Source organism: Heteronotia binoei, chromosome 15 (genome assembly GCF_032191835.1).
Source record: "Heteronotia binoei isolate CCM8104 ecotype False Entrance Well chromosome 15, APGP_CSIRO_Hbin_v1, whole genome shotgun sequence".
NCBI lineage: Eukaryota > Metazoa > Chordata > Lepidosauria > Squamata > Gekkonidae > Heteronotia > Heteronotia binoei.
Genome location: NC_083237.1, coordinates 22555464 through 22570455, shown reverse-complemented (window position 1 = coordinate 22570455; position 14992 = coordinate 22555464). Strand labels below are relative to the sequence as shown.

The following is a 14992-nucleotide window of genomic DNA, read 5'->3' as shown; positions in this document are numbered from 1 at the left end:
AAGAAATACAACGAAAGAACCTTTAATACCAACAAGTGCTAACATTTTAAGCATGTTTTAAGGTTTCTTTTTAAACAAATATTTAATTCTGTTTGTGTTCTTTATAAAGTTTATATCTCTGCTACCTAATCTCAAATAAGGTACACACATGGCCTGACCCAACATGGCCAAGGCTGACATGGCCCAGCCCAACATGGCCTGGCCCAACACGACTTGGTCCGGCCCAACAAGGTCTCATTTATGTCAGATTCGGCCCTCATAACAAATGAGTTCGACATCCCTGCTCTAAACTTTATAGGGAAAGGGTTAAACACTTGCTTCTTGGATCTCCTCTCTCCATCTCTAAGTGAGTTGTTAAAAATGTGATTTTACTTAAAAATTAAAATGCTTTGAAGATAAGTCATGGGCCTTCTGCATACTGTGTAGTTCAGAGAACTGTGAGCTTAGGTTGGCTGGAGCCTGCAAGGAATCTGTTTACTGGGAAATCTGGGAGAGCCAGTTTGGTGTAGTGGTTAAGTGTGCGGACTCTTATCTAGGAGAACTGGGTTTGATTCCCCACTCCTCCACTTGCATCTGGTAGCATGGCCTTGGGTCAGCCATAGCTCTGGCAAAGGTTGTCCTTGAAAGGGCAGCTGCTGTGAGAGCCCTCTCAGCCCCACCCACCTCACAGGGTGTCTGGTGTGGGGGAGGAAGGTAAAGGAGATTGTGAGACTCTTCGGAGTGGAGGGCAGGATATAAATCCAATATCATCATCATCTTCTTCTGTTGGAGGACTAGCAATTGTGCTGCCTGCTGTTAGGCATCCCTTTAGGTTGGTTGTGCTTTGCTGGAATAACTAACTGAAACAGAACAGTAAATCTCCAGTAGTCTCTTATCTGAAGGTAACTAAACCTAAATCACTTTTGAGAGTGTGTTGCAGGGGTTCAGGGAGTGTCCTTCTCACCCTTTCCCTACTCCGCAAATTCACATGTTTATGTAGTAATGCTGCCTAAAGCCTGCCCTTTTATTAATGTTTTGCATGAGGACCTTACCTTGACCTGGATGGTCCAGGCTAGATGGATCTCATCAGATCTCAGAAGCTGAATATGGTTGACTCTGATTTAGTACTTGGATGGGAGACCACCAAGGAAGTCCAGGGTTGTTAAGCAAAGGCAGGCAATGGCAAAACCACCTCTGAACGTCTCTTGCCTTGGAAACCTTACAGCTGGGCACCATTTTCCACCTTCGCCACCATCATGAGTATCTCCCTGTGCAATGAGGAGCTCTTCTCCTGCAGGGTTCCTGGTTACCCAGAGAAAGCCTTGCATGCTTATGATCCATGTTTTAAACTGAATGTGTGGAGGCTAGAGTGACTCCCCACCCAGGCATTCAAAATAATGTAAAATTAAAAAATAATAGAATGAGTACCCAGCTTGCTGGGGGGAAAGTGTAGATGGCTGGGGAAGGCAATGGCAAACCACCCTGTAAAAGTGTCTGCCGTGAAAACGTTGTGAAAGCAGCGTCACCCCAGAGTCAGAAACGACTGGTGCTTGCACAGGGACCTTTCCTTTCCTTTTTTTTTTAGTCCTTAGAACTAGTAGTACAACCTCTAGATCAGGGGTGTCAAACTCATTTGTTATGAGGGCCGGATCTGACATAAATGAGACCTTGTTGGGCCAGGCCACATGTGTCATAAAATGTAATGCCAGGTAGCAGAGATATAAACAAATAAGCAAAAAGATTTTTTAAAAGCTTAAAATAAAGCATGATTAAAACATTAGCATGTGTTGGTCTTAAAAGTGCTTTTTTTTATCTCTCCTGTGCGATCCAGGGAACTTGGCAAAGGAAGCTCTGGCTCTTTCCTTCCTTCCCCAGGGGACCAGGAGGGGGCGGAGCCTCAGCAAATAAAAGGAAGAGAGGCTTGGCTAAGTAACTCTGCTGTGCAATTGAGAGAGCCTGGCAAAGCACACTATTCCTACCCAAGGGAGGAGCCTCAGCCAATAGAGAAAATAGAGGCTTTGTTCTATAGTTCCTGTGTAATTGAGCAAGCCTGGCAAAGCAAGCTGTGATGCAGAGGGAAGCAGGAGAGAGGCAGAAGGAAACAGATGACAGCCGGTTGCTCGGGGGCCTAATATGAGTCCTCTGGGGGCCTTATTCGGCTCCTGGGCCGCATGTTTGACACCCCTGCTCTAGATTTTTCTCAGTTCATAGAACTAGAGAGCAAATCACAGAAGGGTTGTGCTCTCTCTCTCTCTCTCTCTCATGATTTGCTCCCCAGCTCACTCTCTCAGGATCTCCCTTCTCTTACCACTGCTCAAAATCTGCCTCTGTCTCACGTGGTCCTTCATTGCCTCCCCAGGTTGGAAGTTACTTTCCCAAGAATGTGAGCCAAGCTAAGGTCACAAAGATTGCCTCTGAACCCATCAGTGACTTTGTGAAGGTCCTCAGGAGCTTTGAGGAGCTTAAGGACAGCTTCAATGAGCTCCAGTCAAAGATCTACGATATTGAAGGTGTCATGTCAAGCTTACATATCACTTGGTGGGTTGAGAGGGGAGGAGACATTGAAAGCCATGCTTCCTAAAATCTGATTGGTTCTTTGCAAACCCAGCCCACATTTCCACCCTCCCAGAGTTCCTTCTGGGCTTCTAGGATGGGAGGAGCATCGGTTTATTTTCAAAGATAACCTTTTCCCTCCTGTCTTCATTGCAGACACCAGTGACAGCGACAGTCGCTCCTTCTACCTGGAGATGTCGTCCAGTGGATTCAGTGCTGATATATCCCATGTGAGGGTGAACCAGGGGCATGGTGTGGAATTAAGATGGATCTCAGATGTGGGCGGGCCTTGCAAGTGCTAAACCTTTTCTTTCTTCCTCTCCTCACTCTAGGGCCGGGTGGTCCTGGGAGCTGTAGGGGCTAACGATTGGGCCGGAGGCCTGTTAGAGCAGCAGGAGGGTTTGGCCCACGAGAAGTTCATCACTGCCTCTGCTGCTAAGGATGAAATGAAAGCAGCCTACTTGGGTATGTAGAGAAGGTCTGTGAGAAATTCTTGAGTCAGTTTTGTGTAGTGGTTAAGTGTGCAGACTCTTATCTGGGAGAACCGGGTTTGATTCCCCACTCCTCCACTTGCACCTTTTACAAATTGCACACCTTTTACAAAATTTGTAATGTGGTAAGGAAGCATTGGCACATTGTAAGTGATATTGGAGGTTGTGAAATGCCACCACAAATAGGATTGCGTCGCACTTATTCCATTAGGGATAAATTGGTAAGATCTAGAGAATACCAGTCGGTCAACCATACTCTTAAAGGGCACTTTGATTGTAAAAGGTGTGCAATTTGTCATTTATCTATGAATGTCAAAGAGTATTATTTTGCTGAAAAGACTAGACCATTTGTTCTAAATCATTACTCTACATGTGCTACCCGCTGTGTCGTGTATTTGATCATCTGTGGGTGTGGCCTAAGGTATGCTGGCAGCACTACTCGAGCCCTTAGAGTACGTATTCTGGAACACAGGAGCAGACTTAGGACCCATGTGATTGAAGCTCCTACGGTCAGCCATTTTATGCAAAAGAATCATGACTGTGAAGATTTTTGTTTTTTCACCTTATACAAATATGAACAAAGAGATAGAAATGAAGACGTGCACAAGATCCTGCACTTGGGAACCCATGGATCAGGCCATATCCAGGAAAATCTGAAACTGGACCAAGATAGTATGATCTTTTCCCAGAATGCCATATTTATTATTGTTCAGAGCCAGTTTGGTGTAGTGGTTAAGTGTGCGGACTCTTATCTGGGAGAACCGGGTTTGATTCCCCACTCCTCCACTTTCACCTGCTGGAATGGCCTTGGGTCAGCCATAGCTCTGGCAGAGGTTGTCCTTGAAAGGGCAGCTATTATGAGAGCCCTCTCCAGCCCCACCCACCTCACAGGGTGTCTCTTGTGGGGGAGGAAGGTAAAGGAGATTGTGAACCGCTCTGAGATTCTTCGGAGTGGAGAGCGGGATATAAATTCAATATCTTCTTCTTCTTCTTCATACTTTGGACCCTTCCTCTCAGGCCCATGGAGTAATCCTAGGCAGTCAATATTGTCAGTCAGTCTGCGTTTATTACAGCTCATGGACCATTCAGAAGAAGAAAAAGCACTATTATAATATTATAATGTGAGACATTATAATGTGAAATCTCAACATACATCATTCATCCTAATATATTTAACATTAACGATTAACATCTGAGTAGATTATGCGCAGGACATTAAGTCAGCCTGTATTTTCATTGCAGAGAACAGCAATTGAGCCACAGACAGCAAGTGTTCCCTCTAAGCTGAGTTAGTGTGAACTAGCTCATAATTTTTTAACCTTCAGCTCGCACATTTTTGTCTTAGCTCAGGCTGTATGGCCCCAGAGCAATCTAATTTCTGCAGTAGCTCACATCTTTAATGCCAGTAGCTCACAAAGTAGAAGTTTTGCTCACAAGACTCCACAGCTTAGAGGAAGTATTGCTGATAACAATAGTTCTCTGCATAAAGCAAGGAGATCTACATAAACAATATGATCCTACCCATTGTCCCCTGTTAGCTGAGTTAGCGTGAGCTAGCTCGCAGATTTTTAGCCTCAAGCTCACACATTTTTGTCTTAGCTCAGGAAAATTGACGCCAGAGCACACTAATTTACTCAGCAGCTCACAACTTTAATGCCAGGAGCTAACAAAGTAGAATTTCTGCTCACAAGACTCTGCACCTTATAGGGAACATTGATTCCTACCCACCATAGGATATATTTATTTATTTAATTCATTTATACCCCCACCTTTCTTCCCAGTGGGGACCAAAGCACTTTACAGTGTTTGCCATTCCTCCAGTGTGACTGGCCCAAGGTCACCAAGTGAGCCTCCATGGAACGAGTAGGGGTGGCCAAACTGTGGCTCGGGAGCCACATGTGGCTCTTTCACATATTGTGTGGTTCTCAAAGCCCCCACCACCCCATTGGGCTGCTTGGAGAGGGCATTTGTCTCTTTAAATCACTTTTCCAAGCCAAGCCAGTCAGTGGCTTGGAGGATGCATTTAAAGTTAAAGTTGCTTTCTTTCCACCTCTCCTTTCCTCCCCCCATCTATTTGTCTTTCTTTCTTCTTCTTTTGTGGCTCTCAAACATCTGATGCTTATTCTGTGTGGCTCTTACATTAAGCAAGTTTGGCCACCCCTATCCCAGATCCTAGTCTGACGCTCTTAACCACCACACTGGCTTAACAGAAGCACAGAGAGCCTCCCAGTGCCGGCTTAGCAAGTTACTCATCCTCCCTGCCCCCAAACCTAGAAAAGGAAGGTGAATTGATTTGACTGTGTAGAGGCTTCCTCATCGCACCTTGATTTTGTCTTTCCTTTCCAGGGTATGCGCTGAAATTCTTACAGCATCAGAAGAGGGAGCTGTATGCGGTCGGAGCCCCTCGGTACCAACATGTGGGAAGGGTCTTGGTGTTCGAGGTCAACCCCAGCCCTGCCAACTGGACATTAAAGCAGCAGATTCCCGGGGAGCAGGTGAGGGGGGTGGGGGTGGGGTCCTCTATTGTAAACAAAATTGACTGGGGGGGATTTTTATGGCAGCTACATTATTATTATTATTTTCATTGTATAGCCCACCCTTTCCCAAATGGGCTCTTAGTGGGTAACAACAAGCCAAGTGTCATGCCAAGTGTGGTGCAGAGGGCTAAGGACAGTGGCCTAGCCTGCCTGATCAAGACTCACCATGTGCCTTGAGGGACTCCTGTGTCCTTTTCATCCCACACATTTGAACATTTCCTTTGCAGATAGGGTCATATTTTGGGGCAGTACTTTGTTCAGTGGATGTGGACAGCGATAGTGAAACAGACCTGCTTCTCGTCGGGGTGCCACTGTATTTTAAAGACAGGAGAGGAGGTCGGGTTTATGTCTACGGCTGGGCACAGGTGAGGAGACTGGGCAGAGAGAAGGGGCAGTGCCAAACGTTGGGGGGTTTTGTGCCCTGTTGGGACTACCCAATATCTTACCACAGAATTTGTGAATAGGAACACCCTTTCAAGGATACTTCTCCTTCCAGGATAATCTTGCCCTCCTGGGGGAGCTTCAAGGGGACTCAGGATATCCCTTTGGCAGTTTTGGAGCAGCTGTTGCTGACCTGGCAGACATCAATGGGGATGGACTGACAGATGTGGCTGTGGGAGCCCCCCTAGAAGATGGGGAGACTGGAGTTGTCTACATCTACAATGGCTACGAGAAGACGGTGCATATGGAGTATAGCCAGGTAATGAAATGTAATTCCATAGCTGGATGACAAGGGCTTTTTTTTGTAGCAGGAACGCCTTTGCATATTAGGCCACACGCCCCTGTTATAGCCGTTTCTCCTGGAGGTCCTGTACTGAGCCCTGTAAGCTCTTGGAGGATTGGCTATATCAGGGAGGTGTGGCCTAATATGCAAAGGAGTGGATCATTCTAGTTCATAAGCTGCAACTTTTGAAGATCTGTTGACTGACAAACACAGCCACTGCCAATCAATTAGGTAGCACCTTTTTTTTAATACTCCTTGTTGGAAAAGAAAAGCATGGGAGGGGTGGACTCTTCAAAGATGGTGTTTACTGCGACCATCTAACAGTAAAAGCAGTGCATTTATTTTTCCTTCAAGGTGATTGTTTTAGTCACAGGCATTTCTGTGTATATTTAATGAACTGATTGTATCAATCAAAACACATAGGAGATTAATCCTAAGGGAATCATTTTCAAATTGCGTCAAGTAGGGCCCTTTTTCCCTATCTTTGTGCCCCTGGTTTCTGGCAGCGCATGTCTGGGGAGGCAGTGGGCATAATGTATCACTTCTCAGACTGTGGTTTGCACCTCCCTTGCAGGTGGGCCATGAGACCCAATGGAGGAGAACAGAAAGGCTTGATAGCAAATTTGGGTTTCCCTACTGTATTCAGCTTTGTTACTCAGTAATTCTATATACTTTAGAAACACTAAAGATGGGAGGTAATTTCTTTGCTCTTTACCGATGTGAGTTTCCTGCATTTTTATGTGGAGGAAAGGAAAAGAAGCAAGTGATCATAGTTTTCAGGCCCACCCAGCAAAGTCAATGAGTGCCAACCAATACTCCCTCTAAGCTGTGGAGTCTTGTGAGCAAAAATTCTGCTTGATGAGCTACTGGCATTAAAGCTGTGAGCGAGCAGTTTGGCTGCTGCATAACTTAGTTTGCTCTGGGGCCATCCTTCTGAGCTATGACAAAAATGCATGAGCTGAAGGCTCAAAAACTGTGAGGAAGCTCACATTAACTCAGCTTAGAGGGAACACTGGTGCTACCAAGGACGTGAAAGGCCCTTTCCACATGGGGAACACTTTCCTGTGGTTTCCGTGTTGCTGGTACAGCAGCTGATGGCTATTTTCCCTGTTCTAGTTGCTTTAGTGGTCAAACAAGGGTTTTTTTTTATTTTTTCAATCAGTCGTTAACATATTAATATACTATTACTGATATGTAGCTGTCTGGTCATAAGTTAACATTTCCCTCCCCCAGAAAATTAAAGGAGCAAACATTTATCCTGGCTTGAAATTCTTTGGACGGTCCATCCATGGAAAGACAGACCTCAGTCAAGATGGGCTCCCTGACGCTGCCGTGGGAGCTCTGGGAAAGGCTGTGGTGCTCCGGTGAGTGACTGCGGACCAAAATTCCTGAGAGCTTTTAAAATGGCGGCTGAGGTTATAGGAATGTGTGTCTGTCTTTTCCAGAGTTCCTGGATTATTCCCTCCATTTGGTAGTAAAATGGTGTATTAGAGAGGAAGAAGTATTGAAAGATGAGTCCAGGATTGTTGGGTTTTACCTCCAGTAAATGAAGAGAAGTGGGTTTTGTTTGATGAGAAATGTGTGTGTGTGAGCCTGAAAGAACTCCAGCAAATAAGCCCTTGTGAAAAAGAGAAGCCTATGGAGAAACAGGGACTCTGGGACTCTGGTTATGGAAGGGAATTAAAATCTAACTGGTTGAGGAAAGGGGATGTGATGCTAAGACTTCTCAGGGAGGGGAAGGGGAAGGATGGGATCTACTGATTCTGTCAGTGAGTGAGCTGTGAGCATACAAACAGCCCTGGTGAATCAGAAGATTCCACCTTGTCTAGCATCCTGTTCCCACAGTGACAAATAAGATACCTCCAGGAAGCCTGCAAGTAGGGCAAGAAGGCAAGAATAGCCCTTCCTCCAAAGTGTGAATCAAGATGAATACATAGCTGGGACTTAATGTAAATCCTGCAACCTATGAAACCATATTTCAAGAGGGGAGTGCCTTGGAGCATGTCCATAACTCTATATGGGCAGCCATTTTAGCCTATAGTATCAAAATAAAAGAGTAGTCCAGTGACACCTTGAAGACTAAGACAATTTATTCCAGCCTACAGCTTTCACAAGTCTGAGCTCACTTCATCAGATAGACTGAAATGTATGTCCATTGGTGGTGGAAAGTCACCACGGACTTACGGCAACCCTGTAGGGTTTTCAAGGCAAGAGACTGTCAGAGGTAGTTTGCTATTCTCTGCCTCCATGTCATGACTCTGGCATTCCGTGGAGGTCTCCCATCCATTTATTGGCCAGGGCTGACCCTGCTTAGCTCCCAAGATCTGGCGAGACTGGGCTAGCCTGGGCTATCCAGTTCAGGGCATACATCCATTAGGCTGTTAAACTAAGAGCTGCAAACAACAGAAAGGCAGTTAGGGGAAGAGGAAGTGTTACAAAGGGCATGTTGAGAGCATCTTTCTGCAGAACTAACCAGAGCTGGCCCTTAGATATTTATGATCAGTAGGCAGGGCTTCCAGGAGATTTGAAATACCAGCAATTCCTTTAGCCTCGCCCGGAAAGCTTTTGTCTGCAGGGAACAGCAGGTGATAACTGTTCTCCGTGTATCTGCAGCTCCAGGCCCATTGTGACAGTAGCTGCAACTGTGCAATTTTGGCCACTGGAAATCCCAGTGAAAGAAGTGGAGTGTCTGGGGAATGCTGGCTCCTGGCAGGCGGTAGAGATCAACCTCACCATCTGCTTCAATGCCAGTTTAGCCACCAAGCACTACCAAGGTAAGGAATGCCAGAGATTCAGGTATAGCTGATCCTAATCCCTGCTGCCCAGGGACAAATTCAGCATCCAGGGCTGCATATACAGCAGGCAGCAAGCAACTTCAGAATGGGTGGGAAGGGAACACATTGCATCCCTATGCTGCTGATATTCTGTCCACCCAGGGCTGCTTTGGTAGAAAAAGCCCAACAGGACCTCATTTACATATTAGGCCACACCCTCTGACATCACCTTTGCTTCACATAGGGGACTTTTTGGTAGAAAAAGCCCAACAGGAACTTATTTGCATATTAGACACACACCCCGCCATCACCTTTGTTTCACACAGTGCTTTTCTGTAGAAAAAGCCCAGCGGGAACTCATTTGCATATTAGGCAACACCCCCTGATTCCAAGCCAGTCTGAACTTCATTCCTGCTCAAAAAGAGCCCTGCGTTCACCTTATAGGGAGTAGTCTTTTTTTGCTTACAGGGCATCTCTCTGCCAACCTTTCCTTCTACTTGGAGATTGACGGGAACCGGATGAAGAACCGAGGAGTGTTCAAGAATGGCAAGAAGGTTGTGGAGGGGACCCAGCGCATATCTGTGGGATCAGTGTGCATTCAAGATAAGATGCGCATCCCAGTAAGTAGAGGTTTCACTCCAGGATGAGAAGCGGCAGCTTTTCTTTATAGGAATCACTGCAGCTGCTGAGATGGAGCTGGCTGGGTGTGCACAGATCCCTCTATAGACAAGAGCGGATTTGTACCTTCAAGGGCTGTGTGGTGTTATCTGGCAACCATTTCCATTGCCTTTCAGAACTGCATTGAGGATTACATCTCAAGTATCAAGGTCTTTGTGAATTTCTCCCTCATCGATGACGAGGACCCTAACAAGGGAGATCTTGGCCCTATTCTGAACCCATTGAGCAACAGAACTACAGTGGAGGTAAGAAGGGGGGATCTGAACCCCTGGAGTCCTTGGAAACAAAGTGGATCTGGCAGAGTAGAGCAGACAGAGGGCTGATCATTACATTTCTACAAAGGGTTTAGTGCAGGGATGGCCAAACTATGGCTCAGGAGCCATGTGTGACTCTTTCACTGTGTGGCTCTTGAAGCCCCCAGTGCCCTGTTGGCCAACTTGGAGAAGGCATTTGTCTCTTTAAATCATTTTGCCAAGCCACGTCAGCCAGCAGCTTGGAGAATGCATTTAAAGTTAGTTGCTTTCTTTCCACCCCTCCCTCCCTGTCTTGTGACTCTCAATTTGATGTTTATTCTGTGTGGCTCTTACGTTAAGCAAGTTTGGCCACTCTTGGTTTAGTGGCTCTGGGCGGAGCAGTATTAAGGGATAAAACAGAAATATGGAATGACTAAGCTGACTCCAAAGCTTTCTGTGTTGGGAAATGCATGAAAGTGGTATTGATCTTTCCAGTTAAAAAAATAATAATATTACTATTGAACTGTAGGAAACAGGGCTTTCTGGAGGGGGATGGATGAGCTAGAGCAAAAGGCTTCTAGCAAGAAGAGGTAATACATGGAATGGATATAATACACTAACTACTCTGATGCTCTTGGTAAATGTCAGATTCCTTTTGAGAAGAATTGTGGGGAAGATGGGGTTTGTGAGGCTGACCTGAGACTCCGCTTCCATGCTTCAGGGTATGTAAAATCCATCTGATGGCAGCAAATAATTATTCTCTTGTATTGCTTTGTTGTTGCTGTCAAGTTATGGCTGACTTATGGCGATCCTGTGGGATTTTTAAGGCAAGAGATGTTCAGAGGCAGTTTGCCATTGCCTGCCTCTGCATCATGACCCTGGTATTGCTTGGTAGTTTCCCATCCTAATACTACCCAGGGCTGAACCTCCTTAGCCACAGCGTATTGATGGAACTCTCTGTCTGGGGCAGTGATGGTCTGTATTCTTGGTGCTTGGGGGGGCACAGTGGGTGGGCTTCTAGTGTCCTGGCCCCACTGATGGCACCTGTTTTTTTGGCCACTGTATAACACAGTGTAGGAGTGGATGGGCCATTGGCCTGATCCAACATGGCGTCTCTTATGTTCTCTTAATATTACAGCTGTCTGCTGTATTAATATTCCTGTATCGCGGGTGGGGGGCTGAGGCCGAGAGAATATTGGCTTCTCTAAGGTCTTGTTTATACCACAAAACTGAAGTGGGTACATGTAGGGAACCAGCTTTAGGAAATGCCAGCAGTTAATTGAAAAACTGTGGCAGTGGATTTCAGTGTTTTGAGTTTATGTTGTGAGTAGTCGCACAGCATTCTGTAAACTTTTGTTTATTCTACATCACTGTCTCCTGTGGCATCATATGATAAACCTACCAGCAATGAATAATATAAAACCTATATCAGTTCTACACTAGAATAATCATAATGGCTTCCTCCAAAGTATCTGTGAGGGTGCTGAGAATTAACTTTTAGCAATCCATAGCCATCTTCTTCCTGCTACAAGACTATAGTTTCCAATGTGCCGAGACAGGAAATAAGTTTTGAAGCATTTTTTTTTTGTAGAGCTATGCTGCACAGCTACCTAGCAACTTCCACATGGGACAGCCATCTCTCTGATGTGTTCCAAAAAGTGGTGACCCAAATGAGGAACTGAGAGTGGCTAACGTATTTGTTCCCCTGAAACTTCTTTTTGAGCAGGTCTGAGGAGCTGCTTCTCTCTCCTGCATTTGTACTGCGGGTGGTCTTGGAACTGGAGAACTTCCATGAGGATGCTTACCATGCCGTCCTCTCCTTGCTCCACGTTCCTGGCCTCTCCTTCCGCAAAGTTTCTGTGCTCAAGGTAGGTACTCCACCTGTACAAGGCCAGGTCTTCGCAATAATAGTAACCTATCTTTCCCCCAGCATGTTGTGACCTTCCCAGGTGGGGTGGTGCAGGTAGGTTTCTTTTCTCCCACCAGGTGAAAGAGAGTGCGCAAAGAAAATTGCCGCTGTTATCAAGAATTGGATGGAATAATGAGTAGAAACAAAGGGCCAAACTAGATGTTACATTTTTAGCAAGTTGATTCTTGGTTTCCCCAGCCCAGCTTGCAGCCACACAACAGCGGCCAGGAATGTCATTTTAAAGATTACAGGCAGCCCTTTTCAGCTTGGAGCTCCAACACAGGGAAGATGGGGATCCTGCCTGGAACTGCAGTGTGGGTCAGGAGGAGTTCTTGCCCTCCCCCACAGGCCCCATGCCTCAAAGAGCTCTCTTTGATTTTTAACATGACATTCCCTGTGGCTACAAGGGAAAAGTGGTTTGGTCGAAAGAACCAAAACCCAACCCGCCAAAACCCGTAATGTCTGGCTTGGCCCTGTGTCACACAGCAGGGGACCAGGATAGGGTTGCCAATCCCCAGGTGGGGGCAGGGGATTCCCCGGTTTGGAGACCCTCCCCCTGCTTCAGGGTCGTCAGAAAGCGGGGGGAGGGGAGGGAAATGTCTGCTGGGAACTCTATAATTCCCTATGGAGATTTATTCCCATAGAAAATCATGGAGAATTGATCTGTGGGTATCTAGGGCTCTGGGGGAGCTGTTTTTTGGGGTAGAGTCACCAAATTTTCAGTTTAGCATCTAGTGCCTCTCCCCAAAATACCCCCCAAGTTTCAAAAAGATTGGACCAGGGGGTCCAATTCTATGAGCCCCAAAAGAAGGTGCCCCTATCCTTCATTAATTCCTATGGAAGGAAGGAATTGAAAAGGTGTGCCATCCCTTTAAATGTGAGGGCCAGAACTCCCTTTGGAGTTCAGTTATGCTTGTCACAGCCTTGATCTTGGCTCCACCCCCAAAGTCCCCAGATATTTCTTGAATTGGACTTTGCAACCCTAGACCAGGAAGGGCCTTCTGCTGACTGCCACCACTCTGGAAAGGGTCTGCCTGGGAGGGCTCAGAGCACACACACGCACCCAACTACTGTGTTTTCCTTCTTAACAAAACCGTCTTTCTGTGACTGAAGAGACGTGCAGACCCAGGCAGTTTAACAACAAGAAGTTTATCATAAGTGCTCAAGAACAACAGATGGATAGTAAAACATTTAGTGCACAGTGAATATAGAAAATAGTAAAGGTTGGTACAAAGAAATAAAAACCCTGACGGTTCTGACTAGGTGTTCCCATCCTCTAATCCCAATAGACTCATTCACCCTCCTTGGATGAGGGATTCTCTCCCACTCCCTTCTCTTCAGATTGCAGCCTTTCCAGAGAGACCAACCTCTATCTCCAGCTAGGCCTATTTATTCTGTTTTCCCAGGTCCCACCCCTCTGGGCAAGTTTTTCCTCCAAAACTGCTGCCCACGTAATCAGAGGGACAGAAGGGATCCTGGGAAATGTTGGCCTTGACGCTTCTCTAACCTAGGCTTCCCTGGAGCCTGTAGGCCTCACTAGGCCTAGGCTCATGACATCCTGAGATGCAATTTGGGAAGTGGGCAGAGGGGGGCTTTACTCATCCAAGATGTTCATAATCTCTGAAGATTTGGGTCTCATTGCAATCGGGCAAGAGAATATTTGCAACTGGGTCGATTTTTCTGTGGCTCATGACACCCCTTGTTTTCTCCCAGTCTAGTGCTCAGACCATCGTGAGCTGTGATGGGATGCCAGTCACACAAGGAGTCAAGAATCTCATTTGCAATGTCAGCCATCCTGTTTATAGGGCACAAACAAATGTGAGTAGGCAATAATGCCAGTGATTTCACAATATCCTGTGTGGTATTTAACTGGAGCTAGCCCTAAGCCCTGAGACAATTCCTTCAGCTCTAGAGAAGACATCTGCCCATTCTGTATTCACTTTTTGGGCTGGCATCCTCTGGAGACTACAGAATTAGCCTCCTTTTGGGAGGAAAAGATGCTCCAAGATTGAAGTCTTCGATAAGCCACTCTGTGTTGACGGGAAATGTATCTTGGAGCCAGGAGCAAAGTTAAAAACACGCAAGAGCTAGAAGAGGAGGAGGAGATTGGATTTATACCCCGCCCTTCACTCGGAGTCTCAGAGCGGTTTAGAGTCTCCTTCCCTTCTCTTCCCAAAACACCCTGTGAGGTAGGTGGGGCTGAGAGAACTGTGACTGACCTAAGGTCACCCAGCTGGCTGCATGTGGAGGAGTGGAGAATCAAACTCGAAAAAATAATTGCTTCCAGGCTCCATTGTTCAAACCCCTGTGAGGATTTTGCTGAACTCTAAGATTTGACAAACTTTCTAATATTTCCCCCCACAAAAAAATGGGGAAATAACCAAAATATATCAAGCAGACGGATGGAAATCTTCATCATGCCACTGTGGCCACGTAGGAGAAAGTAATTTTAAAAGTATGATGGAAGTAAGATTTTATTATGACAATTATAATTCAAGAAGCATTTGAAGGTAGATGCTGAGCTGATATAAGTTAGTACACCTTCCGGTGATGTCAGGGGTGTGGGGCATATGCAAATGAGTTATACAAATCAGTTGTGCTAATGAGCTCTGGCACCTCTCTTTCTACAAAAAGGCCCCTGGGACACCACCATATGAAAATGACTGTCATTCTCTTTGCAATGCCAACTTCCCTGGCATGCATCTCTCTTTTGTTCCAAGTTGTGGGTGTACAAGGGAGGGATCAGTCCTCTGGAGAAAGAAAGAAAGAAAGAAAGAAAGAAAGTTTTGGCTTCTCCTCCATTTCAGGCTTTGATTGAGCTCCGGTTTGATGTCCTTGAAAACAGCTCCTGGGGAGACAATGTGGAGATGAAGGCATATGTCAGCAGGTAAGCTTACGCCATTCAGTGTCTTCTGGAGGGTTTGTGCTAAGGGGCTGTGCAGAACATGGCCATGGAGGGAGAATGCTGGGATGAGGAATTTGGTGGCAGTGCCAGGGCATGCAGTCAAGAAAGGCTTTGATAGGGAAGAAGGGCTTGAGGACTAAGGACTTGGAAGAAGAGAGGAAAGTGGAATGATGGAGAAAAGAAGAGAGCCCAGAAAAATGCTGATCACT

General features: G+C 46.1%; 1 protein-coding gene across 1 annotated transcript in view; it reads left to right on the top strand.

Moving 5' to 3' along the window:
• ITGAL (integrin subunit alpha L) overlaps nt 1-14992 on the top strand; it is a 71448-nt gene that overhangs the window by 40047 nt on the left and 16409 nt on the right. Inside the window, exons 9-22 of the mRNA XM_060256636.1 lie at nt 2339-2489; nt 2689-2762; nt 2865-2997; nt 5370-5518; nt 5788-5925; nt 6057-6260; nt 7518-7648; nt 8898-9058; nt 9527-9678; nt 9853-9981; nt 10618-10691; nt 11696-11837; nt 13592-13696; nt 14686-14765. Of these exons, the coding sequence (XP_060112619.1) occupies nt 2339-2489; nt 2689-2762; nt 2865-2997; nt 5370-5518; nt 5788-5925; nt 6057-6260; nt 7518-7648; nt 8898-9058; nt 9527-9678; nt 9853-9981; nt 10618-10691; nt 11696-11837; nt 13592-13696; nt 14686-14765 (1823 nt within the window). The remainder of the gene's footprint in view (nt 1-2338; nt 2490-2688; nt 2763-2864; nt 2998-5369; nt 5519-5787; nt 5926-6056; nt 6261-7517; nt 7649-8897; nt 9059-9526; nt 9679-9852; nt 9982-10617; nt 10692-11695; nt 11838-13591; nt 13697-14685; nt 14766-14992) is intronic.